This window comes from Moschus berezovskii, chromosome 3 (genome assembly GCF_049115385.1).
Source record: "Moschus berezovskii isolate FMDL1 chromosome 3, NW_MosBer_1.0, whole genome shotgun sequence".
Classification (NCBI taxonomy): domain Eukaryota; kingdom Metazoa; phylum Chordata; class Mammalia; order Artiodactyla; family Moschidae; genus Moschus; species Moschus berezovskii.
Genome location: NC_142462.1, coordinates 102,351,815 through 102,376,857, shown reverse-complemented (window position 1 = coordinate 102,376,857; position 25,043 = coordinate 102,351,815). Strand labels below are relative to the sequence as shown.

The window sequence follows — 25,043 nt, the reverse complement described above, 5'->3', positions numbered from 1 at the left end:
CTTTAACAGTGATCAACATTGTGTTGATCTTGTTTAACTTCATATGTATATATATACATACTATATATATATATATATGTACATAATATATTATTGCACATCTTGCTTATTTAACTTCATGTATATGTATATACATAGTATACTTATATATGTATATATATACATAATAAATAAAAGGATATCTTTCTTCCTGAAGTATTTTAAAATAAATCCCAGGTATTACTGTATTTCACCTTAAACTACTTCAGTTTGACTCTCTAATGAATAAGAAAACTTTTAAAAATAATTAATCACCATGCCATCATCAGAGCTAAGAAAATTAATAAGAATTCCTTGTCATCATCTAAAACAGAAGCCACAGTCAGATTTCTGTCCATTGCCTCAAAGCAGTCTTTCACAGTTGGTTTGGATCTCTGTCTTTGAACTCAAAAAGAAGTTTGCTGAGCAGATTCAGAGTGAGCAGAATTCTAATGAAAATTCTAATTTAATGGCTAGGACTGTCTTCAGGTTTTTTGCAGAATTGGTTTACATGTAAATAATGGGCTTAATATACGAGAGCCCCAATTTCTTTGGTCACCAAGCAGGAACGGGAGGCCTGCATTGTGCCAGACGCTATAGCCAGGCGCTGAGCAAGGTGAGCCGGCCCTCAGATGCTCACTACTCAGAGTGGGATGTGGCTGTGAAAGCCATGAAAAATGACTGCCTGTGAGCTAGTGCATAGGAGCAAAGAGACTGTGAGAGTTCGGTGGAAGGAAGAAATGCCAGTATTAAGTCCTATTTTCATAAGAAGACATTTTACACAGAAAATATTCAACAATCGAGGCTCCTTCGATTTGGCCTGATTGTCCCTCCAGTCAGTTATCATCAGGTGATGCCGTGGGTTGAATGTCTGCATCCCCCCTCCCCCACATTCATATGCTAAATTCTAGTGCCATGTGCTGGGGTTAAAAGCTGGGGCTTTTGCCTGATGATTAGGTCGTGAGGGTGGAGTCCTCATGAACGGGATTAGTGTCCTTATTAAAGAGAATCCAGAGAACCCCTAGCCCCTTCTGCCACGTGAGGATTCAGTGAAAGGTGTGGTCTGTGAACCAGGAAGGGGGCTCTCACCAGACACAAAATCTGCGGGCACCTCGGTCTTGGACTTCTAGCCTCCAGAACTGTGAGAAATAAATTTCTGTTATTTACAAGCCACCCAGACTATGTTGTTGTTTTTTCACTGAGTTGTGTCTTTTGCAATCCCATGGACTGAAGCCTGCAAGGCTCCTTGGTCCATGGGATTTCCCAGGCAAAAATACTGGAGTGGGTTGCCATTTCCTTCTCCAGGGGATCTTTCCAACCTAGAGATTGAACCTTCATCTCCTACATTGGCAGGTGGGTTCTTTACCACTGAGCCATCTGGGAAACCCGGACTATGGTACTCAGTTATAGCATCCTGGACACGCTAAGACAGGTGATCCTTAACTTTATATATTTCTCCTCTTTTCATTCCTCTCCTTCCTCCCTCCTCCCTTCCCTGCCTTCCGTCTTTCTTAATCCTGTAATCCTTCCCTCTTAGTGGATTCCCCTTCCTGTCCATACTCTCTCAAGCTTTCCTGAGGTGGATTCCCTTCTTCCTGAAGACCTCTCACTTAGCCTTGTTCCCCAGGGTGGCCCAGTGTTTTCTGACTGTGGATGCGTGATTCCTGCACCTCTTCAGAACCTTGCTTCCCAGTTCTCCCAGGATCTGAATCTTCTCTATTTGCTCTGCAGTTGTCTTACTTTGAGTTCTTCCAAAAGCAGCACCTAACACAAGTGTTATTGGTGCAGGAGGTATATTTAATGTATTTGGGGGGTGACCCTCGGAGGTAAGAGCGAGGGGGGAGGGACTGAGGTGTGGAAGGAGGAAAAGGTGCTTTATTGACAGTGCTTTACTGATGTGGTGACTGGTGTGAGCACCGGGGGCTCAATCCAGGTAGAAGGTAGTTCAGAATTGCTTCTGCAGACCGTAGGAGGCTGGCCCCCACCCCCCACTGGTGGTGGCTTCCTTCTCTGAGGTCTTCACTTTCAGGCTGACCCGTGTGACCTGAGAAGGCCTAGTAAGGCTTCAACGTGAGCGACGCAGGGAGGGCTATGCAAGGCTCAGCTGCACAGCGCAGCTGCATTGAACTCAGAAGTGGGCTGAGGGCATCCACCATGTCTGTTACTGCAGTCCTCATTCCTTTTTCTGCCCTGACTCATTAATACTAATGACAGCAACATAATTTATTGAGTGCTCTTTGTGGAGCAGTCATGGGGGTAATAGCTTCACTCAATCTTCTAAAAATCTATGCAGACAGTGTTATTATGCTCCCATTGTACAGATGACTAACTGAGGCTGAGGCTGAGAGGTTAGGGCTTCCCAGGTAGTGCTAGTGGTAAAGAACCCACCTACCAGCACAGGAGACACGAGAGATGTGGGTTTGATCCCTGGGTCAGGAAGATCCCCTGGAGAAGGGGACGATAACCCACTCCAATATTCTTGCCTGGAGAACCCCATGGACAGAGGAGCCTGCCGGGCTACAGTTCATAGAGTCACAAAGAGTTGGACACGACTGAAGTGACTAGTGTGTGTGTAAGAGAGGTTAAGTAGATTACCAAAGGGTTAAGCACCCCACTGGTGAACTTAACCCAGATGGATTTGTGTGGTCAGATGTCACTAGGCTGTTAAAAGCCTAAATTTAGGAATAAATTGCTCTAAAATCCTTTTGGAAAAATAGGGTGTGATTTTTTTGGGTTGTATGCTGTTGCACAGAAAGTTTCTGGTTCGGGGTCTTCAGAAGGCCCTCCTGGGCTGCTCCCTGGTTTTTCTCACTAGACTCAGCCTAAGTCTTGCTTTGGAGGTTGAACACAGCCACCAGACACTGCTCCCAGACTCTTGCCAGCTGTTTGGCAGATATGAGCTGCTGCCTCAGGGGAGCACGAGAGAATGCTTGAGGAGGGAGAAGGTTCTGGAAGGACAGCTTGAAGAACAGGCCTTTCTTCTCTGACTCTGGGAGTCACTTCACAGAGGAGGGAGTGTCATGCCCAGGCCTCTGTCCAGAGACCCCTGCTACAGCAGGTTGGCTTTCCAAGCTGCTGGATGGAGGTGGATAGACTTCTCAGGCTGCGTTTGTATTTCCCCAGCCCCTCAGGCAGGAAGGGAGGGGCATGGATCATGGCATAGCACCTTCCAGGTTCCTGAAGAAAGTGTTTTAAGAGATGGACTGAGGTCTGGACTTCTCAGCAATATGGACCAAAAAATTTCTTTTTTGTTTAAGTTGGTTTGCCTTAGGGTTTCTGTCATTCCCAGCTAAAGGACTCTTGTCCAGTCTGACCAGGAGAGGCCAGACACTTCCCCAACCTGCCAAGTGGCCCACTTAGGCTCCAGCCACATCTGACTGCCCCACTTCTGTAGTCTTCCCCACATCAGGAGCTTTGCTCCCCCCTCTCCTCCCCCATCCAAGCTAGTGGAGGTGGGTTTGCACGAGTGTGTTCCCTGGGCCTGGATCACTGACATTTAAAGCCTGCTGCTAACCCACTCCAGTATTCTTGCCTGGAGAATCCCAGGGACGGAGGAGCCTGGTTGACTGTCATCTATGGGGTTGCATGGAGTCGGACACGACTGAAGTGACTTAGGAGCAGCAGCTAATTGTGATGTGAAGAGAAGATTCACTTAAATCTGTTTTAAGGCAGACAATCTGCTAGGTCATTATCTCATCAAACTCTCCAGAGAAATCAGCAATTTTTGGAGGAGCAATTTTTCACCTGTGGAAGTGACTGCCTTTGATGGACCAGCCCCCTGGGTCCTCCCTGGGGCTTGACTTTTGAAACGCTCAAGTCCAAACTGCACCACCGAGTTGAGTGTCTGTGCTCTGTGTCCTGGACAAGACAAGTCCGGACTTTTCCAGTCTGTGCACCTGGTCTGTTACTGGGCCACATGTTTTTATGTGTGGTTTTGTTGTGGTTGCTCTTTTCTCAGTTTTTGTTTCTGGAATAGTTGGGTGCTTGGTTTTTCTCGAGGCTGATCTGTATAGCCTCTGGTGCAGCAAGTGCTCTGGGCTTTGGGGGAATCCTTTAGCCTGAATAACTGGTGGCCGGCTGTGGCCAAGCCCGGGCAGAGCTGATCCCAGGGATGGACTGGGGCCAGCCAGGCGGTGCCCTGTCACACACAGGCAGCCCTTCTGGAGCCCCTCCACAGCGGACGACCAAAAACAAGGACCAAGGGGCAAAGGTCATTTATTTGGACTTTTTGGAACAAAAAAAATTGTTTTAAGTTACAGAAAAACACAATCATTTACATTTTGGAAATTTCACACTCTGGGAATGAGCCCTAGTGCCATGCTAGGTTTTGTGAGCTTAAAACATCCCGGCCTGACTGGGCTGTGATCATCATACCTTCTTGAGCAGGTCTGACTCTGCCCATCACATGAGTCTTGTTCTAGAACTTTCACCCCTTATCTTTTTCGGTAGCAAACGTCTTTGCCCCTGAAGTCCTCTTCAACATAACCCTTCCCTCCCATCTTCCCTTTCTCTGCCTTTCTGTGTAACTAGCTGCTCACCCTATCACCTCCCCTCGGTGTCTCAGACCGAAGCTTCAAACAAAACAGCCTCCTCCCTCCAGGCAATTCACTTCCTTCACCTCCTGCAAAATTGGCCTCAGAAATCCTCTCTTCCAGCAAACACTCTGGCTCTCCCTGCCCTACTTTGTTCCCATCTCCAGAGAGTACCACCCGGCTCAAGGGACACTCTGGAGTCAGAGGGCCAGGGTCCTACTCTTGGTCCGGCCCTCTGTCTGCTGGTATGGCTTTAGGTATTTTCTTCTTATTAAATTCTTAGCTATCCCACTTCAAAGGGATGTGGTATCACAGTGATAGTTGCTGACGTGCCCTGAAAAGTAAAAATGCTACCAAGTGCAAGCACAGTTAGCCTGTAGGCCCCTGGGCACTGCCCTCCACAGCTCAGCATTTCCCACCTGCTGAGGACTGCCCTGTCTCAGCTGCTCGGTTGCCATGGTGAAACGGCAGCCTTTGCCTGCCGGTGAGTGGGATTCTACCATCTGGAATGCAAGGTCCCTGAGGGCAGGGCTTGCATTTTAATATTTATTTGGTGAGCTTCTCAGCCCATAGCACCAGTTGGGGCTGAGCACAAGTAGGTGCTCAGTCTTAAAATTGGTTGCTTAGATTCCAATTTCCTTGGACCGATCCACCTCCTGTCGTGTGATGGCTGCATCACAATGGCAGGATGGTGGGAAACCCAAGCCTCCTCCTTTGTTCTACTGCACATGACCACTAGTGAGAAGGAGGCTCCTGGGGGCTGATCCTGGGGTCTTGGGCCTCAACTGACCCAAGGGACCAGCAAGGTCAAGGACCAGCAAGGTCAAGGGACCATCCACTGAAGCCCACAGACTTCCTGAAGACTTCCCCCTCCCACTGGAATAAAAATCCTTCCCAAATGGATGGGAAACATGGCCTTGCTTTGGGTGAGCATGCAAATCCCAAAGAAGGTCACTACCATGTTATCAACACAATGTGGGGTCAACCCAGACCATTTACACCAAGGATGCCTGCTCTGGAGATCACCATCTCCATGTGGGGCCCTCACTTCCTGATGAGCAAGACCACTCTCTAACAGTCAGAGAAGGCCAGTGCTCACCACTACCCCAACGGTCTTCCGCTTCAGTGCCCCCACCACTCCATCTATGGACGGTTGGCAAACCCTCACAATCCCCCCAAAGGAGTCATCTCCTCTTCATGAAAACCACAAAGATGAGAAGATGACCTCACCCCATCCAAAGAGTTCATCACACAAATGTTATTCAGAAAACACATTCTGCATCTTCCCCCCTCCCATCAACACATTTCCCACCTCTGGGTATACCCAGCGATATATTACACTTGACAAAATTCATCCTCTTCTTTTTAAAATAACTTGGTCCTTCGAGATCTGTTCAGAGCAATGCCATTGCAAACGCTGTAATTTAAAGTCAGTCACAGTAGAAACAAAGCCAGTCCCTGGAGAACAAACTTGAGAGCCCTCAAGTCACTCAAAATGGGTTTGCCTTGGCGAGGCCTGTCGATGGGCACCCCAGTAGCATCCCTCGCCCCAGTTGACCCCAAAGAGCCTGGAAAAGCTGGTGTTTTGCTTCAAATCCATCCAGAATAAAATGCATAATAAATAAATAAATGCTTCCATCATGTGTTGTGTGGGAATATCCAGCTGTATGTGCCCGTAGCCTTCATGATGCTCCCTGGATTCTCAGAGGGGATCTTGCTTGATGGTCCAAAGGCTCTTAAATCACCCCAGGTCACGCTGAAGCATGCAGTGAGAGGGAGCTGGAACAGGGAGGAAGACTGCTGTGAAAATCCCAGCTCCGGTCTACTGTTTGTTGGATGGGCCCCCCTTCCTGGTGGGCATGGAACCTGTATTTATATCTTTGGTTTCCTGCCTTGCAGTTTTCTGCCTTTGGAAGAGCGGCTGAGAGAAGTGAGAAATGACCCGCTGGCCTGCATAAAGGATGCCCACATAGGCACTCTCCTCCTGCAGACAGCCAGAAGCTCAGGTTTCTTCCCTGGACTTTGGGAAGAGAGACCTTCAAGGCTTCAGCACCCAGGGCTGAGGTCCAGCTGCCGCAACATGTCCTGTAGAGACCCCTGCAGCCGGCTCAGGGCCACCACCTCGGTGGAGTAGAGGGAGGCTTCCAGGACGACACCCAGGCTCTCCAAGCTCTCCAGGGCCCTGACCTGCGGCAAGGGGCAGCTCTTGGAGGCAGCCAGCAGGTGGAGAAGGTCCCGGAGGTTCTCCAGGTCATTAGATATTTGGATCACATTTCTGGAAGGCAGACTGGCGAGGATCTGTTGGTAGATCGCCAATGTCTGGTCCATCTTGGACAAACTCAGGAGAGGGTAGAGCCCAGGGATGAAGTCCAAACCAGTGACCCTCTGTTTGGAGGAGACGGACTGCTATGCAGGAGGAAGGGGAGAGCAAGAGCTCAGTGGGAGAGAGGGCAGCTCCTCAGAGCACCCCCACTCCGCCTTTCCCTCGAGCATAGAGATGCCTTCTCCCCTCCTTCCACACCATCTTCCCTGGGCCCTTATTTCTTGTGCCTGTGTGGCCGCCATGTTTCCAAGCTGGTCTCCTGGTCTCCTATCTTTCTGCTCTTCCCAAACCACCCTGTTTGCTTCCAGACCAGCCTTTGCAGGCTGTTCCCTTTTCCAAATGACTCTGCTATAGAACCAGCCGTGACTTCCTATTTCCTGCTTGAGTTTCTTCCCTAGGCCAATGCCTAGGTCTTCCATACATTCCCCGTCTCCAACTCTTCCACCCCAAGCAGACTCCTCCCTCACAGGCAGATTCTCCAGGAAGTCTCACCCCCTAAGGGATTCAGGCCATTACCCCAGCGATGCCCCAGCTCACTGCTCCGCTCAAGCAACCCTGGTTTACCAGGAGGGGCTCTCCCCTTCCCTGCCACCCAGAGCAATCAATCCCGGCACCACACAGGTTGGGGTACTCTGGGTGTATTGTGTACAGTTTGCTGAATGACTGTTTTGAAAACAAGGAACTTAAGGGCTTTTCTCTAGGAAATGCAGATGCTGTCTATTTCTGATCTGTCCCCGCTTCTGGCCACCTAACTGCTCCCTGGTGGCCCAAAGTCACTGTTAGAAATATAGAGTGGTCAGGAGATGTAGAAGTCTCCAGATTGCTCCATGCAGGTGAACAAGTTGGCTTTTAAGGTGGGAAGCTATCAAAAGTTATGACTGAAAACCTTGGAAGAGGGCACGCACAGTTCTGGTTCTGCAAGGGTATGCAGGGAGGGTCACTCGCTTTATCTAATTTAGTCTCATGAAGACCTTATGAAGACTATTAAGATAGTCCTGTTGTCTAGATGACTATCTTAATAGTCTTCACAAGGTCTTATGAGTTTTCCTGGTGGCTCAGACGGTAAAGAATCTGTCTGCAATGCAGGAGACCCGGGTTCAATCCCTGGGTTGGGAAGATCTCGTTGGGAGAAGGAAATGACAAGCCACTCCAGTAGTCTTACCTGAAGAATTTCATGGACAGAGGAGCCTGGTAGATTACAGTTCATGGGGTCTCAAAGAGTTGGACGTAACTGAGCAACTAACACTTTCCCACTTTCATTTTCTAGATGAGGAAACTGGGGTTTGAAGACCTTGAGGAACCTCTAGCTTAAGAAATTACAGACAGAGCGGAAGGGTGAGAACTCACACTTCATCTTCCTCATTCTAAATAGAGACCTCATCTGTGGTTGCAGGTCTGAGCTTGTGGACCTCAGAAAAAAATGTCCCAAGAGACATTGATAACTGTTTGCAAAAACACAGAGGGTTGTATCTGAAGAGGGCTTGACAGGCAGGGCTGGCAGTATTGAGAAGCTTTGCAGGGTCGGAGCTCAGCTACCAGCCAGGAAGAATGCCTAACGACTAAAACATTCTAGAAATGAGATGGAGGCCCAGAGGGAGTGCTGCTGGGGTGCTGGCCACCTGCCAAGGGGACACTGGGACCTTTGTGACTCCCTCTGGGCCTGGGCACTAGGATTCCAGTCTGGGAGGGAGGGAGAGTGAGAAGGTGGGAGGCAAGGGAAGTGGAAGAGGAGAAGAGCTGTCTTTACACAAGGGGGGCGTCCAGGCTGCTGGCGCCCCCGTGCAAGGCTGCACAGCCTGCTCCGCCAACCCCTGGGGTCCCCCACAGGATGGCCATGGTTCTACCTTGTCTCCCAGTCCCTCCCTACCGTGTGTGAGATGTCATTGATCCTGGTGACAATCGTCTTGATGAGGGTTTTGGTGTCATCCTGGACCTTGCGGATGGGCACAGCCTCCACGTAGGACAGATAGGGCCAAAGCCACAGGAATCGGTACAGGGGTCCACAGCGCATTTTCCTTCCCAGGATGGGCTTCTGGGGCCTGAAAACAGAAGAAACCACACATGGCACGTCGCCGGATCTCTGAGAACACCAATGTGCCCCGTTACCACCCGCATCCATGTCTTTGGATGCAGGTAACAATGAGATTTGCTGTCTGCCGTGGCCATCATCTCCTCAAAGACAATTCATTATCTAGAAATAACAGAAATGAAATGCATTCCCCTGGGGAGAGATGCTTCGGAATCAAGAAAACCACAGTGAGGCGTTCTGTGGACCACACAGCAATGAGCCAGGGCATGAGCGGATGGACGGCGGGCTTTTAAGGTCTGGTTTGAATCCAGACATTTAATAGCTGCATGACTTCAGGCATATCCCATAAACACTAAAAACTCCCCCTGTATCCCCTGCAATGTACCTATCTCCAGGGTTTTATGAGGATCAAATTAGATAATGCGCGTGAAAGAGCTTTAAAGGAGTTGTGAGAGGTTCTCTATTACTACCCTATTATTAGAGATTATGTGACTATCCTCTTCATTACTCTCTCACAGCAGCGTGCTGATACCTCCGTGATGGCATTTACCACTGGCTTTATTACTTCCTTTCTCTCCCATTGGGAACCTGACTCCGACGGGCACTTATGGAAGGTCTGATAATGTCAGACGCAGTGCTGGGCACCAAGGATGCCACAGTGAACAACGGATGTTTTTTACTCTCAAAGTGTTTCCAGTTTAATAGGGGAGATAATAAACAGGCCATAACAATACAGGAAGAAAGAGCTCTGGAAGTATGGCTGAAACCAACACAATTGAAGCAAATGTTTCAACATAATTGAAGCAATTATCCTTCAACTAAAAATAAAGAATATATATATATTTTTAAGAAAGAGCTCTGCATAAGAAATTTTTTTTTAAATTAAAAAAATTCTTTATTGGGCATTAAAAAAATAAAACCATATAAAGAAGAAACATAATAAAGTCAAGATTCTGATAACATATATAAATGCTTGTAATAAAATTTCATGATAAATGTGCCAAAAAAATAAATAAGAGATATGAAAAAAAAAAAAAAAGTGAAAAGAAAGAGCTCTGCAAGAAGGACAAGATATCATGGGATTACAAAGTGGGCTCCCCGGGAAAAGGTGTCACCTGAGCTGGCTATTGAAGGCCAAGGAGGGGTTTGGAAGAGTATAAAGTGGTTGCCATAAGTGGCCAAGAGAGCAGCTGGTGCAAAGACCTGAAGGCCAGAGAGAGCACACACACTCTCAGCCTACCGTGTTCACTCAGGATGTCTGAAACTTCCAAAGTCACGGAACCGTGAATTCTAACATTCATAATATGCGGATCCTTGATTAAGCTGTGAAGTTTTAATGAGATACATGAGGCAAAAGGTAATCAAGTTAAATGCCTGCAAGTCTGTGGCCAATGATCCATGCTAAGCATGTGTGGACAAGCCTGAAACAATGATCATGGGTCAGTAAATATTAACATGAAGGTTTTGGAGATGGCAGAGAAGTTCATCTCTGCTTTTTGTGTTCTGCTTCATCTGGGTCTTGATTAAAAACAGGTAATGCATTTTCTGTCCATAGGTGGCAATGTTAGTATAATTCATATTCTGACACTATAATAGAAGTAAGCAGTCTTGGGAATTCCCTGGTGGTACAGTAGTTAGAACTTGGTGCTTTCACCATGGTGGCCCAGGTTCAATCCCTGGTTGGGGAACTAATATCCCATAAGCAAGAAAAGAAAATAAATAAGCTTTTGGAACTTTCTTGGTGGTACAGTGGATGAGAATCTACCAGCAAATGCAGGAGACACAGGTTGGATCCCTGGTCTGGGAAGATTCCACATGTGGTGGAGCAGCTAAGCCCATGAGCCACAACTACTGAGCCTGCGCTCTAGAGCCCTCAGGTCACGACTACTGGGCCTGCGCTCTAGAGCCCTCAGGTCACGACTACTGGGCCTGCGCTCTAGAGCCCTCAGGTCACGACTACTGGGCCTGCGCTCTAGAGCCCTCAGGTCGTAACTACTGGGCCCATGTGCTGCAACTGCTGAAGCTCACGCGTCCAGAGCCTGTGCCCTGAAACAAGAGAAGCCACTGCAGTGAGAAGCCGGAGCACTGCAACGAAGGCACCCTGGCTCTCCTCAACTAGAGCAAGCCCACACACAGCAACGAAGATCCAGCACAACCAAATCTAAATCATTAATTCAGAAAAAAAAGAAAGCAGCAGTCTCTTTCTATATTATCATGCTTGATCAAAAGTATGTTTTTTTAAAAAAATCTGAATTTTATCAAAGGGGAAACATGAAACCCAAGAAAACATGCTAACTTGTCCAAAGTCAAACAAGTAAGCTGCAAAGCTAGGATTCATAGCCAAAGGTGCCACACCCAGAAAAGCTGGAACACTTTTTACCCAACTCCCCCAGTTTCTCCAGGCTTTAAGGGGAGTCTGGAGAAAAGCCCAAATTATAAGCCACCCCAATGTCTGACCAAGGGCAGCTCCTGGGACCGTGGCACTTGGGAACAAACACCTGCTCTATTCTAGGATGAAGCGAAGAGATTGCACCCCCGTAACTATTTAATGTATGAAAAATATAAGTAAATCGAGAGAGGGTACTTCAAATGGTTTTGTGCTTGTTTTGACTCCTAAAAATTCAACACTACCTCTATTAACTCCTTATTCTCTGAGTAAACATTTCCACCAAATGCTTGAGGAATGGAATTAAATAGTGCTAACCCCTCAGCATGAGTCCATGAAACCCTAGCAAAAGTGGAAGCCAGTGGTTAGACACCAAAGCTTCATCAGTGGGCTCCGCCCTTATTCACTGAGTGTCTCTGGGCAAGATGTAATTCCCTAAAGCATCAGTTCCCATCAGTGAAATGGAACAAATAACATCACTTGGCTCAAAGGGTAATTGAAAAGCACCTGTAAAGTCCCTGTCTGCTGTGTGTGTGTGTGTGTGTGAGGGTGTGGGTGGAGGATGGGAGTGGGGGACAGGGGAAAATGTCAGATTTTTTTTTTTGAATTGTGTAATTACTTGGCAGAACTTGAAATGCTTGGGCAACACTACCTGTAGCCAACCCTGAATCTAGCATTTGGCCCCATGCCTTCCCTGGGCATCTCAAGAGGGTGCCTGGTATTTCGGGGTCCTCCCCCTGAGGCACAAGATTGAGTGGTAACCTGTTCTAGGATTTACGTATGAATGACACCCTCCTTCCCGAGAGAATTTATTACCAGATTAACTCTGATCATAGTCACTCGCATGTCATGGCCACCTTGTAATACCTGAGTGGAAAAACAGTTTTACTAGCCCCCTCAATCACCATGGATAATACGCTTCAGTGGGCACTGAAAATAAATCATGGTTCCTTGAGATGTGGAATTGAGAAGCTGCTGCTGAGTTAAGCCTGCCTAAGAGGAGAAGCCAGGGTTAGGGGAGCTCCCTGGGGGCGCTGCAGAGAGAACACGTAACAGGCCCATCTGAGATCAAAGTGATGAGGAGACCCCGGTCCACCCACACACACAACATGAAACCACTTGCTCACATGTGTAACACATCATACTCAGGTGTGCACACACACATCAACACATCTAACCCTTTTAATTAAATTTTTTTTTTTTTTTTGCTGCACTTTGAGGCATGTGGGATCTTAGTTCCCCGACAAGGGATCAAACCCGCGTCCCTTGCATTGTAAGCATGGGGTCTTAACCACTGGATCACCAGAGAAGTCCTATCTACACATCTAACCCTTTTGCTAGAGGCTGGTGATTCGTCTCCAGGATCTATTCCCTTCTTCCCAATTAACAGAACATCCAAGTTTAGATAGAGAGGTGGCCATTCAGGATAAATAATTTATTTCCCAGCTGTGTGCCTTTGCTCCTCCCTTTTCTGTCCCCTCCTCCATCCTGATGCCTGAATTACAGATGCGGTAGTCTGTGCTTCTGGGCTTCTTAGGTGGCACTAGTGGTAATGAGCCTGCCTGCCAATGCTGGAGATGTGAGAGATGAAGTTTCGCTCCCTGGGTCAGGAAGATCTCCTGGAGGAGGGCATCGCACCCCATGCAGTATTCTTGCCTGGAGAATCCTATGGACAGAGGAGCCTGGCAGGCTACAGTCCACTGGGTTGCAGAGAGTCAGACACAACTGAAGCGACTTAGCACGCACGCACATCCTGTGTTCTTGTCCCTCTCGGATCATGAGGATGACGGCCTCACTGTGTGAACGGTGACGTAGGCAGCTGGAGGTGGCCAGGTCCCTGAGCATTTCCTGGAGCTGAGATGACACCCTGGCGTGGACCACCCGTCCCTGGCCTTGTGCTGAGTGTGTGAGAGACGTTGCCTCTGTCTTGGTGAAGCCACTGTTATTTTGGATCTCTGCTAAACGTGGCCAAACTTAATGCTACTTAATTTATTCACCTGGACACAGACATCAGACTTGATCAGACATCAAGTCTTTTTTGGTTCACTTCAGCGTCACTACCAGGGTGGGGCCTGGCCGTGGCCTGAGATTTTCAGTTCGTGGGGAGTGGCTGGTAAGAGCAGAACAGCAATTACAACTTCACTGAGCACAGCGCTGGACACATGATAGTTTTGCTGCTGTTGTTCAGTCACTGAATTGTATCCAATTCTTTGATCCCCCATGGATATCAGCAGGACAGGCTTCCCATCCCTCACTATCTCCCAGAGTTTGCTCAAATTCACGTCTGTTGAATCAGTGTTGCCATCCAACCATCTTATCCTCTGTCTCCTCCTTCTCCTTTTGCCTTCAATCTTTCCCAGCATCAGTCTTTTCCAATGAGTCGATTCTTTTCATCGTGTGGCCAAATTATTGGAGCTTCAGCTTCAACATCGGTCTTTTCAATAAATAGTCAAGGTTGATTTCCTTTAGGATTGACTGGTTTGATCTCTTTGCTGTCCAAGGGAGTATAAAGAGTCTTCTCCAGGACCACAGTTCAAAAGCATCAGTTCTTCAGTGCTCAGTCTTCTTTATGGTCCAATTCTCAATCCGTGCATGACTATTGGAAGCATAATAGTTATTCAACATCTATTGGATGGTTGACATCTAACATGTATGGATGGCCCACTGTGGGCCAGAGGCAGAGAAGAAAGAGACATGCAACCACAGGAAAGTGGGATTAGGAGTGGGGATGGTTGGGGCTGAACTGGTGGTTTTCCCAGGAAGCCCAGGTAGTACACCACAGTATTCAGCATTGTCAACTACTTACATATGTTATTTGTTAAAAATAAAAGTAAAGAAGAAAACTGTTGTTCTCTTCAACAACAGGTTTCAGAATTTACCTAATTAACTATCAATACAATGCAAGGAACAATGTTTAAAGAAATAAAATACCTTGGATAACTTAAGGGAAGGACTCATGAGTAAAACTATGAGCTCTAGAGCTCAGCAGAACTATGTTTCAGTTGGAGCATAGGGCCTTGGGAAAGTTTGCTGATCTCTTGGAGACTCCATTTGCTTAGCTGTAAAATGGGGATGAAACAAATCATAATTCCTACCTGTGGCTGTTACGTCATGGAGAATGCTTGCTCTGTGCCTGGCACATGGTCAATCCCAATACATGTTAGCCGTTGTCACTGTTAATTCCAGTGAGGGAATGGAGGAAGCATCTTGGAGGAGGTGGCATTTAATCAGGGAACTGAGAATGTGGGGGCTTCCCTGGTGGTTCAAACGGTAAAGAATCTGCCTGCAATGCAGGAGACCTGTGTTCAATCCCTGGACTGGGAAGATCCCCTAGAGAAGGGAATGGCAACCCACTCCAGAATTCTTGCCTGGAGAATTCCATGGATAGAGGAGCCTGGCGGGCTACAGTCCACGGGTCACAAAGAGACTGAGCAACTAACACACACTGAGAATGGAGGAGTGGGATTGTGTCTGTGAAGGTGGAGGAGTGGGATTGTGTCTGTGAAGGTGGAGGAGAGGGGAGGCCCCAGCAGAGGGCTCAGGAAATGGTGGCTCCCAGCTGGCATGGGAGGTGTAATGGGAGGGGTGGAGCTGCGAGTGCCCGGCAGGGAGGCCAGGCTTCTTTCTGTGGAAGTGAGGCGCTCTGATCACTTCCAGGCTTAGGCTTGCAGTCCAGGTGACAAGAAGGAGGCAGCTGGAAATTGGGAAAGGCATGAGGAGAGGTTTGATGCACGAGCGTTCATGCTGATTTGCTAGTATTGGTGGGACCTCAGATGGGCCTGTCCAGCTGACAGCTGAAACTGGGGGTGGGGGGTGGGTCTCACTTCAGGAAAAAAAAGGGGAGGGTGTGCTGCAAACACAGACCCAGGAGTGCTGGCTGGAGCCACTAACAAGGGTGCGTAGAGCGTGGCAGTGGGAGGAGTCGTGAGGGAAAGAGGCAGGTGTCAGCCAGCTGCCTGGGCTGCAAAGCCTTTTCCCTCTAGAAGTTTCAAATGTTTAAGGAGCTGTCATTTTCTCAGAAGAACTGCTGAAACATTGAGCCTGGAGAGGAAGGGGGCAGTACTGGGAGAGGGTAGGGGGTGGCTGGACTGAGTGTGCAGCTTATGAGGGGGGAGTCTTGCTCTCCACCCTGAGGTCCCCCTCCACTCCGCTGGCTCCCCACCCCCCACTCTGTTCTGTGCACCCTCTAGACACCCTGCCAGCTAATGTGTACCGCAGACTGCCTTTCCTCTCCTTGAATTAAGACCTGATCACGCCCCATCAGGTCTACCAGCATCCCCTGCCAAGGGGGCACTGGAGAAGAAAAGAGAAAAACCAGTGAATGAGCTCCACCCCCAACCCCAGGGGAGCACTAGAAAATGAAAAGTAATCACAGAAAACAGGCTCAAGGCTAATGGAAGAGGATCCTGTAATTGCCATCAACCCTGCCATGACCCCTGCTCTGACTTCACCTGGGTCCTGGGCACTGGCCCCCCCTCTGCTCATCCAGGGTTGACCGAAGGCCTTGTTCCCCCGCTTGGCAGTTCCCTGCACTGCCCCCTTCTCCACAGTTCCCCAAGAAACTGATGGCCTCTGGACATAAGCTCCCTCACCTTCCCTCTTGTCCTGGGGGATGCAGCAGACCAAGTAGGGGCCTCCATGTCAAGGTAGGAGGTGTTTCTCTAGATCACACACACACACACACACACACACACACACACTAGAAGTTTAGCTGGGCTCAGGGCAGGCCTACCCCGGGTTCTAGCAGTGGAGGGAGTGGTCGGGGAGATAGGGAAAGCTCCAGGTCACAGACATTTGCTGGTAAAGGCCACTAGCTTTGAGCTATGCAAACCCCTCTGCCTTCTCCCTGCAGAAGGTACCAGAGGAAAGCAAGGAGCCCAGCACAGCTTTCTCTCTTCCTTCTTCTCTAGCCAGCAGGTTTTTATACCCCTCTCTCCAGTAATCTCTCTTGAGAGTCCCTTGGACTGCAAGGAGACCCAACGAGTCCATCCTAAAGGAAATCAACCCTGAATATTCATTGGAAGGACTGATGCTGAAGTGGAAGCGCCAATACTTTGGCCACCTGATGTGAAGAGCTGACTCATTGGAAAAGACCTTGATTCTAGGAAAGATAAGGACAGAGGATGAAATGGTTGGAGGGCATCGCTGACTCAATGGACTTGAGTTTGAGCAAGCTCTGGGAGATGGTGAAGGACAGGGAAGCCTGGGGTGCTGCGGTCCATGGGGTTACAAAGAGTTAGACATGACTGAGCAACTGAACAACTCCAATGATCTTTGGTTTGTTAGTGCAAATTAAATTCAGGTAATGTGGCATTTGACAGAGGATGATATGATTGGATGGCATCGCCGACTCAATGGACATGGGTTTGGGTAAGCTCTGGGAGTTGGTGATGGACAGAGAGGCCTGGTGTGCTGAGGTTCATGGGGTCGTAAACAGTCAGACACTGAACTGAACTGAACTGAATGTGGTATTTACTATTCATTTTAAGGAACAAGCTTTGGGTAGTCTATGCCCTCTCTCTCCCTGTAGAAATCTTTCCTGTTGGTTCCCTTGCATTCTCCCCTCTCAGGCTTCCTTCATTCCTTTCTCCCTAACTCTAAGTAGGAAGGGACTTGGAGATGAAGAAAGAGCAAAGGATGAAGGAGACAGAGAAGTTTGGGTCCTCTGAGTTCTTCAGAATCCGGGGGAACAGATAGAAGCTTAAACAACTCATTTTAATACAACCTGGTGAAAGTTATAAGGGAAGGAACCTGGAGCTGGGGGAGCATGGGAAAAGGGCTGACTCTGGGCAGCCGAGATAGCTTTGCACTGAGACCTGAGGACAGGAGTTCCCCGGGGGGAGGGAAGCAAGCAGGGCATTCCAGGCCAAGGGGACAGTGTGGAGTTGGGATATACTGTGGTGGGTTTGAGAGAATTCAATATGGTAGAAGAGCAGTGTATGTGAGGCTGGAGAGCTAGAATGTCCTGGGCTTGATTCTATGGGTGGCTGGGACCTTCTGGGGGATCTGCCCTGTGCAGGACACACACACACACACAAATCCTGGAGGCGATGTTTGCGTGAACAACAGTGGGCAAGAGAAGCAGAATACTCTTTTCTCTTCCCTTTCCTCCTCCAGGTCCTGACTGGGTCAGTTAACATCCCTCGCAGGAATTTAAAGTATGCTCTGAGGAGTCCAGTTTGCCTCTGATGAAGACTCAGAAACTCAAGGGTAGCCATGGCTGACATCACATGCACGGAGTAGTTAAGAGAGACCAGGGTCCATCTACCCACTTGGGGGAGGGGGGCATGTGGATTATGGTCAACACTTGTGCTTTTTCTTGACCTTCTTTCTGGTTCCTGTCCTTGTTGGTTCTAGGCTTGCCCTGTCCTTAGCCTCAAGGGTGAGATACTCTTTCACATATACTGCTCACTTGAATAGTTTTCAACTTTCTGAATATATATATTTTTCATCCGGGAGACATATAGATATACACCTGTAAGAAAAACAAATGTCAGGAAATACATTTCATCTTCACTATGGGTGATGCACCCTGGAGAGTCTCCATTCTGGTTTTAAATGTTGGTTGCAATATACAGTTGAAAACACTGAGCTAGCATGAGTGATTTTCTCTTATTTGCAAGTAGGAGCCTGGTTGAGAAATCAGGTTAACATACTTAATTTGTAGCCAGAATGTGGGTGCAAGGGTTATAGTTTTTCTGTTCATCAGAAACTACCCTTAAGATTCGATCTCATCAGGGACAACAAACAGGTTTCAATTCCTGTGTCAACTCTGATCAGCTAGTGGTTCCTTGGATTGCTGAGTGGAGAGGAATCTGAAGCTCCCTCCAGTATGAGAGGGACAAGGTGCCGTGATCAATTATTGATATCTGCTGGGTCCAGGAGTGGAGAATATGTCACTTGTTCAACATCTCCCCCAAGGCCTTGGCACAGAGTAGGTCCTCACTGAATATTTGTGGAATGAATGAATGAAATCTTTCCCAACTCTGGTTTTCATTATCTAATGAGGTTGACCTACCTCTAGATGGTTAGGCTGTTCCCATTTTAAAGTCCATCTAGAATTTTGCCCAGCAGCAATTCCTAAGAAGCTTTCTTAATGAAGACAGAAAACGCTGCAGAATCCTGATCTCCTTTTCACAGCTTCTTGCACCGCACAGGTGTCTTCCAACATCACATGGGCCCCTATTCCCATTCAGCTTCCTAAATTCTGTTCCATCTTAACTATTGTCCCAGATAATCCCTGCCTTGGTCCCATTCATCAGCCTGGCTCCTCCCACTGTGCTCTGGGCCTCCTGCCCTTCTCAGAGGTCTTTGCTCTGCCCAGCCTGTCTTCCCTGTGGCTTCTTCACTCCTTCCTAGGCACACCCAGTCTGGAGTACCCCAGAGTACAAACTCAGTATGTACACAGATGGGAATGAAACCTTCTGTGGGATGGATGAGAGATCAGCATTGACACCGATCATTCCAGAGAGCTGATGGATGAATGGAGCAGGAAAGACTGTAAAATGCCGTTTGCTGAGAAACAAGGCACATCTGTTGTCACACATGAAGTGCAAAGGATTCTGTGGGCCCAGGCAGCAGGTGTGTTGTTTTTAAGCCGAAACATCCTCTCTTTCTACTTCTCTGAGACAACTGTGTGGACAAAGAAGAATTCCAAGGCTCTCACTGGCAGGCCAGGAGGGAGCTGTCGCCACTGGACTGCTACTGCTGGTGGGAACAGGGCCTAGGGACTGACTGACTGCAGGAGAAATTGGCTCGGTTTTCCTTTCCACTACATGCATGCGGTTGAAGAATACACACACCATGAGGATTCCCCATCCCTGGAGCCCTGATCTCTCTCTGACTCCCACTGACCACCACCCCTAGGTGACATCTAGGCTAGAGTGGGGACAGAGACCCAGGTTCTCCCAAGTGGTCACCTCCACACCCTGCACAGGCCACTCAGACGCGAGAGGCATCCGCCTGTGGCTGACGGGCAGGAATTCATTGCAATCTCCTTGGCTCTGCAGCCATTTCCTGGAATGGAGGGGGAGGAAAATATTTCCCCCAAATACCAAGAAGAGTTATTTTGGGCATAAGATGTACAAAATATTAGAGGGATGCTCCTTTGGCCAACATGGAAATGTTCCCCTCAGCCCAATGTGCTCAACTGCTTGAAAAGGAAAGAACCGAATCACACCCACTGCTTTTCTCATACCTTCTTCCCCTGCTTACATGAGAAAAAAGATCAGCAAGACCTTCCTGCTCAGGAGGGCATTAGAGTGGGAGTGACTATGGTTCTGCACACCGTCCTGGTGGGAAGAGACTGGACACAGTCCCACCTGGTCCTAGCTGCCTACTGCACTGCCACTTAGGCTCCTCAGAGCAAACACCAGAGGCTGGACAGAGGACAGCGTGGGGAATCTTTGAGCTCTTGCATCTGGGGTGGTGACTTCCAGTCCCTGCCCTCTGCCTCGCCTCACCTGCAGACTACCTTCCCATCCCTTCCAAGGCTGCTATTCTCAAATGACAACCAGGTCACCATCGAGTGTCACTTAGATCGAACTGTATTTAAGAATTCACTTTTCCCAAGTGCCACATCTTTAAGCTATAGAAACTGGAGTGTGAAGGCAAACCCATCCACCATGAAATCGAAACCAAGCCAGGAGAGAAGGCAGGCCTGGTAGGTGTCACCAGGGGTTCCACCTGCCAATAGAGTGCATTTATCAGTTTGGGCTAGAGAAATGGTTACAGTGGGAAAAGTTTAACAGGCCTTTCCCATGATCCCCTGTTTGGTCACCCCAAAGGAACCCTATTTTATCCATAGTGTAGAAGGCAGTTCTCATGACTTTGAGGATAGATGCAGTGAGATCTTTCATGATTTCTTTGGGAGATTTGGGTTCTCCCAGTTTTTCTGCTCAACCCTACTTCCTCATCTCCAGCCTATGGCCTGGGTTTTATACAGTCCTTCGCATTCACAAATCAGGAATCCTGCTGGAAAATGTTGCCTGAATTCTCATCCGCAGACCAAGACTCCTTGTACACCCTCAGAACTCACACGCCTCAGAAACTCAACACGCGTCCCCTGCACATGGGGGCGGGGTATCCTGATCTTTGGGGGTGTGCTCAAGGCCATTTCCAAAGCATGTCAAAGGCAGGGCTGCAGGCTCTGGCAGTCTCTTGGGGCCCAGGCTGGCTCCTGGAGCGCTGATTTCTGCCCCGAGGGCAGGCACAGCCCAGCCCCAAAGCTAGCGTTCCCCGGCTCCCAGCCGGCTTCCCACCGGTTAGAACTCTGATGCAAAGTTACCCCAATCCAGAACCAAGCTGTCCGCCCTGCCCTTCGCCCGCCTCAGTTTCCCCAGGGTCCCGGGTGGGCTGGGCTGGGTGGCCTGCCAAGAAAGACCGGCGGAGGAGAAAGGAGAGCGCCGGGCACTTACCTCGCCGCTGCTGGCGCCGCGATTCCTCGATCCCTCCGGGGCTCCATGCCTGCCCGCCCCTCTTATAGCCGCCGAAGCGCAACTTGCGCAACTGCCCGGCAGGCCGGGGCGCACCCGCAGCGCCAGCTCCCGCCCTGCGGGGCGGCTGGGCGGCGTCGGGCCGGGCGGCCGCGGGTCGGGGTCTCCAGGGAGGGACTCGGATGCGCCGGGAGCCCCACGCCCACCCTCCGGTGTCGCCTGAAAAGCTGGGGGCGGCTGGGCAGGTGTGAGAAGTCCTCGAGGTGGCCCCAGGATTTTCCCCTCGGGCCTCGGGGACAGGGTGGCGGTGAGGGGTTCCTCTGAGCCTGCTGAGGGCGGTGGGGCCCCGACAGCGAGGCCGGAGCAGCCAGCTCCGCTGGGCGGCGGGACCCGACGGCTCTGGGCGCCCGGGGAAACCCGGGGTTGGCGAGAGCGACCGGCCGTGCTCCTGGCCTGGAAAATCACGCCTGCCTTGATGATGGTGTGGAGGGGATGAGGAAAGTCAGGCTCATACAGGTCCTGGAGGCACCGGTCGTATTGCATCGGAGACTTCCTAACGGGAACGTGCTCCCGAAAAATCTGTGTGCTCCGCCGATTCCCACAGGGGTCCGTTTTGTTCACATCTGTATCCTACATTGGTAGGCCGGTGCCTTGCACGAAGAATTTCAGTTTTAAGATATATTTTTAAATGAAAATCGCAAACTTAGGTTTAACGTACTATTTTTGCATATTTGCATCATTAATTTTTTTGGCTAAAATATTTTAAAGCAAATTACAAACATCATGGCTTTTCATCCCTAAATGCTTCAGTGTTTATCTCTGAAAAATAAGGAAGCATTTCAATGTCTATCACAAGACCATTACCACACAAGAGTAATTCTTTAACATCATGAGCTAGTCTGTGTTGAATTTTAAAGATATTTTATAATTGTTTGTTTGAGCTGGTTGTTTTACTTTTAATAATTATCTATTGAAGAAAGGAAGGATATTGTACTATATGTTTGTGAAGTCAGAAATTGTTAGCATTGACCATAATTTATAATTACATGGCCACTAAAAAAGTAGGACAACTAAATGTTCAGCATAGGAAATTAGTAAGTTATTGAAAATCACATAGCAGCGATATGCACACATTAAAAATTGTGTTGTAAAATAGTATTTAATGATGTAGGAAAATAACTTTATTTTGTGAGCTGGAAAGAATCAGATTATAAAATGGTATGTGTTTTCTGATCACACACATGCCAATCAATACACACACTCTTACACCAAAATATACATTATCACTACTGGGAGTAGGATCAGGAATCTTTAAGCTCTTCTTTGTGCTTTTCTGCTTTTCATAAAAGCATCTACAGGGGACTTCCCTGGTGGTCCAGTGGCTAAGACTCCCTGTTTCCAAATGCAGCGGCCCCAGGTTTGATACCTGGTCAGGGAACTGAACTGGGTCCCACATGCCACAGCTAAGAGTTCTCATGCTGCAGCTAAACATCCTGCATGCTGAAACTAAGACCCGGCACTCTCAAATAAAGAAATGTTTCTTTTAAAGAAGTGTCTAAGATGAAATTACACTTTGAGGAAAATCTTTCCTCCACCTTCGCCCCCCCCCCACCGAAATAGTGTTTTGTGTTGTTTTTCATCCACTACAACCAAATTTTTCTTGTCCGCAACATCTTTGTAACTTGGTTCTAAGCAGAGACTTAGCTCACAGGCTGGGGCCCTGGCAGCCTCAGGTTACTTGTCTTACCATCACCTTTTTAAGGGTCAGAGGTCAGATTGGGACCAGAGTTATTGCCTGAACACCAAGTAGCACTTGAGACCACAGTGTGAGGGTGTGGACTTCCTGTCTGCCTATCTACCCATCACCTAATTTTTACATTTCGTGTTGATTAATAATTATTTTAAAATAAATTATTATATATTACTATTTATATATTTATATTATATAATTATATTTATATTATTATATAATAAAGTATTTTTACTTTTAATTTTTTATTGAAGTATAATTGCTTTACAATGTTGTGTTAGAATAATGTATTATTTTTTAAAAAATTCAAAAAGAACAAAGATGTGAAAACTCAGTCTCTCCCCAGTCCTCCTTTTTTCCCTAGAAGTAGTTGTTCTTCTCAGTTTATGGTGTGTCCTTCCATGGATATTCTTTTTCTGTCCTTCGCATATCTATTTCCTAGAAAAAAAGTGTGCAGGACTTCCTTGGTGGTACAGTGGATGAGAATCCGCCTGCCGGTACAGGGACGTGGGTTCAATCCCTGGTTGAGGAAGATTCCACATGCTGGGAGCAACAAAGGCCATGTGACACCACTTCTGAGCCCAAGCTCTAGAGCCTGTGTGTTGCAATTTCTGCGGCCCTGGGCACCTGGAGCCTATGCTCCCCAACAAGAGAAGCTACCACAGTGAGAAGCTTGCACATTGCAATGAAGACCCAGCATAGCAAAAAATAAATTAATTAATTTAAAAATATATATTTAAGAGCATTTAAATAATGTCATATTATTCACAGTAATGTTCTTGCCCCTTGCCTCTACATATTTTTTTTGGAAAAATTTAAATCTCCACAATATACTTATAAGGAAGAATAGCATTACAAATGTCCATGTTCAGTTCAGTTCAGTTCAGTTCAGTCGCTCAGTCGTGTCCGACTCTCTGCGACCCGATGAATCACAGCATGCCAGGCCTTCCTGTCCATCACCAACTCCCGGAGTACACTCAAACTCACGTCCACAGAGTCGGTGATGCCATCCAGCCATCTCATTCTCGGTCGTCCCCTTCTCCTCCCGCCCCCAACCTTTCCCAGCATCAGAGTCTTTTCCAGTGAGTCAACTCGTCGCATGAGGTTGCCAAAGTATTGCAGTTTCAGCTTTAGCATTGCCCAATTTCAACCATTATTAATCTCATTTCTTTCACCAAATATATCTAGAATACAATTCCTTACCAATACACAGGGTTGTGCCAATCTTTTTAGAGTCAGCGTATGTTTCATTTTACAGATGCACCATAATCAATTTAACCATATTGTTAGATACATAATGTTGTTAATTAATAGACTCAAAAGTACTTATCTGAGCACAGTGTGAGTATATTTGTGGGAGATTTCCTGATAAATAGAATTGTTGAATTCAAGGGTATGTGCATTCAAAATAGAAATACATTGTCAAGCTACATTCCTCAGATATTGTACTGATTTACATATGCAGTTGGCAGCAAGTAACACTACTCATGGAGAAGGAAATGGCAATCCACTCCAGTGTTCTTACCTGGAGAATCCCAAGGACAGAGGAGCCTGGTGGGCTGCCATCTACGGGGTCGCACAGAGTCGGACACGACTGACGCGACTTAGCAGCAGCAGTAGCAGCAACACTACTCAAGCATTAAGGGCATTTCATTGTCTCTTACAACTGGAGGATGGTTGCAGTAGCTTGGAGACATCAAGAATCCTGTTTCTTCTGATTCTCTGTTCTTCCATTGTGCCCTTGTGCTCATTGCTTCATAAATGGAAGATGGAAGCTACTCCTCCAGGCACCAGGACCTCACAAAGGGCAGGGCAGAGGTAAAAGATTTCCTCTGTTTTTTTTTTTTTTTCCACCAAGCCATGTGGCATATGGGATCTTAGTTCCCGGACCAGGGATCAAATCTGTGTCCCCCTGCAGTGGAAGCTCAGAATCTTAACCACTGGACCACCAGGGAAGTCCCCCAATTTTCTCCTCTTGAGATTGTATTTCAAGTTGGGAAAGAGAAGTCACAGTTTCCCTTATTTCTCATTGACTGGAATTGGGAAATATCCTTAAACCCATCACTGGCCAAATGGAAGGTGATTGCCATGACTGATAAGACAAATCATAGGTCTGCCCCTGGTCTGGGGGAGAGCAAGGCAGATGAAAGGAAGCTTTGTTCTTTCCTGAAAGAATTGGGGTTCTGAGAGCTCAGAAGAAGAACAGGAGAAATGGGTCTTGTGTATACAGTGAACAGTGCTTGCTATACTTCCCAGTTGGTTCAGTGGTAAAGAATCTGCCTGTCAAGCCGGAGACCCAGATTCAATCCCCATGGTTGGGAAGATCTCCTGGAGAAGGAATGGCAACACACGCCAGTATTCTTGCCTGGGAAAGCCTATGGACAGAGGGGCCTAGTGGGCTACAGTCTATGGGTTCACAAAGAGTCGGACATGACTTAGTGATTAAACAGCATACTCAACTATGGTGTTTTATCAAACTTCTGATACACTTGACTTCATTATTGAATAGTAAAACTTAAAAATCCTTTTTGTTTGAACATTGAAAACCCTCACAGTTAAAAAAGGTAACTC

General features: G+C 47.9%; 1 protein-coding gene across 1 annotated transcript; it reads right to left on the bottom strand.

Moving 5' to 3' along the window:
* Positions 1–6,190: 6,190 nt before the first annotated feature.
* On the bottom strand, positions 6,191–20,734 carry LEP (leptin). The gene is made up of 3 exons (XM_055420270.2): positions 20,705–20,734; positions 8,741–8,912; positions 6,191–6,956 (listed from the first exon to the last, which is right to left on the bottom strand). The coding sequence occupies exons 2-3, from the start codon at positions 8,882–8,884 to the stop codon at positions 6,597–6,599; spliced, it is 504 nt and encodes a 167-aa protein (XP_055276245.1). The 5' UTR covers positions 8,885–8,912; positions 20,705–20,734; the 3' UTR covers positions 6,191–6,596.
* Positions 20,735–25,043: the final 4,309 nt, after the last annotated feature.

Excerpts from the sequence above, each read along its gene's own strand:
- LEP (XM_055420270.2), bottom strand. The coding sequence starts at position 8,884 with ATGCGCTGTGGACCCCTGTACCGATTCCTGTGGCTTTGGCCCTATCTG. Across the intron at positions 6,957-8,740 it reads TCAATGACATCTCACACACG|CAGTCCGTCTCCTCCAAACA; the intron begins GTAGGGAGGGAC and ends CCTCCTGCATAG.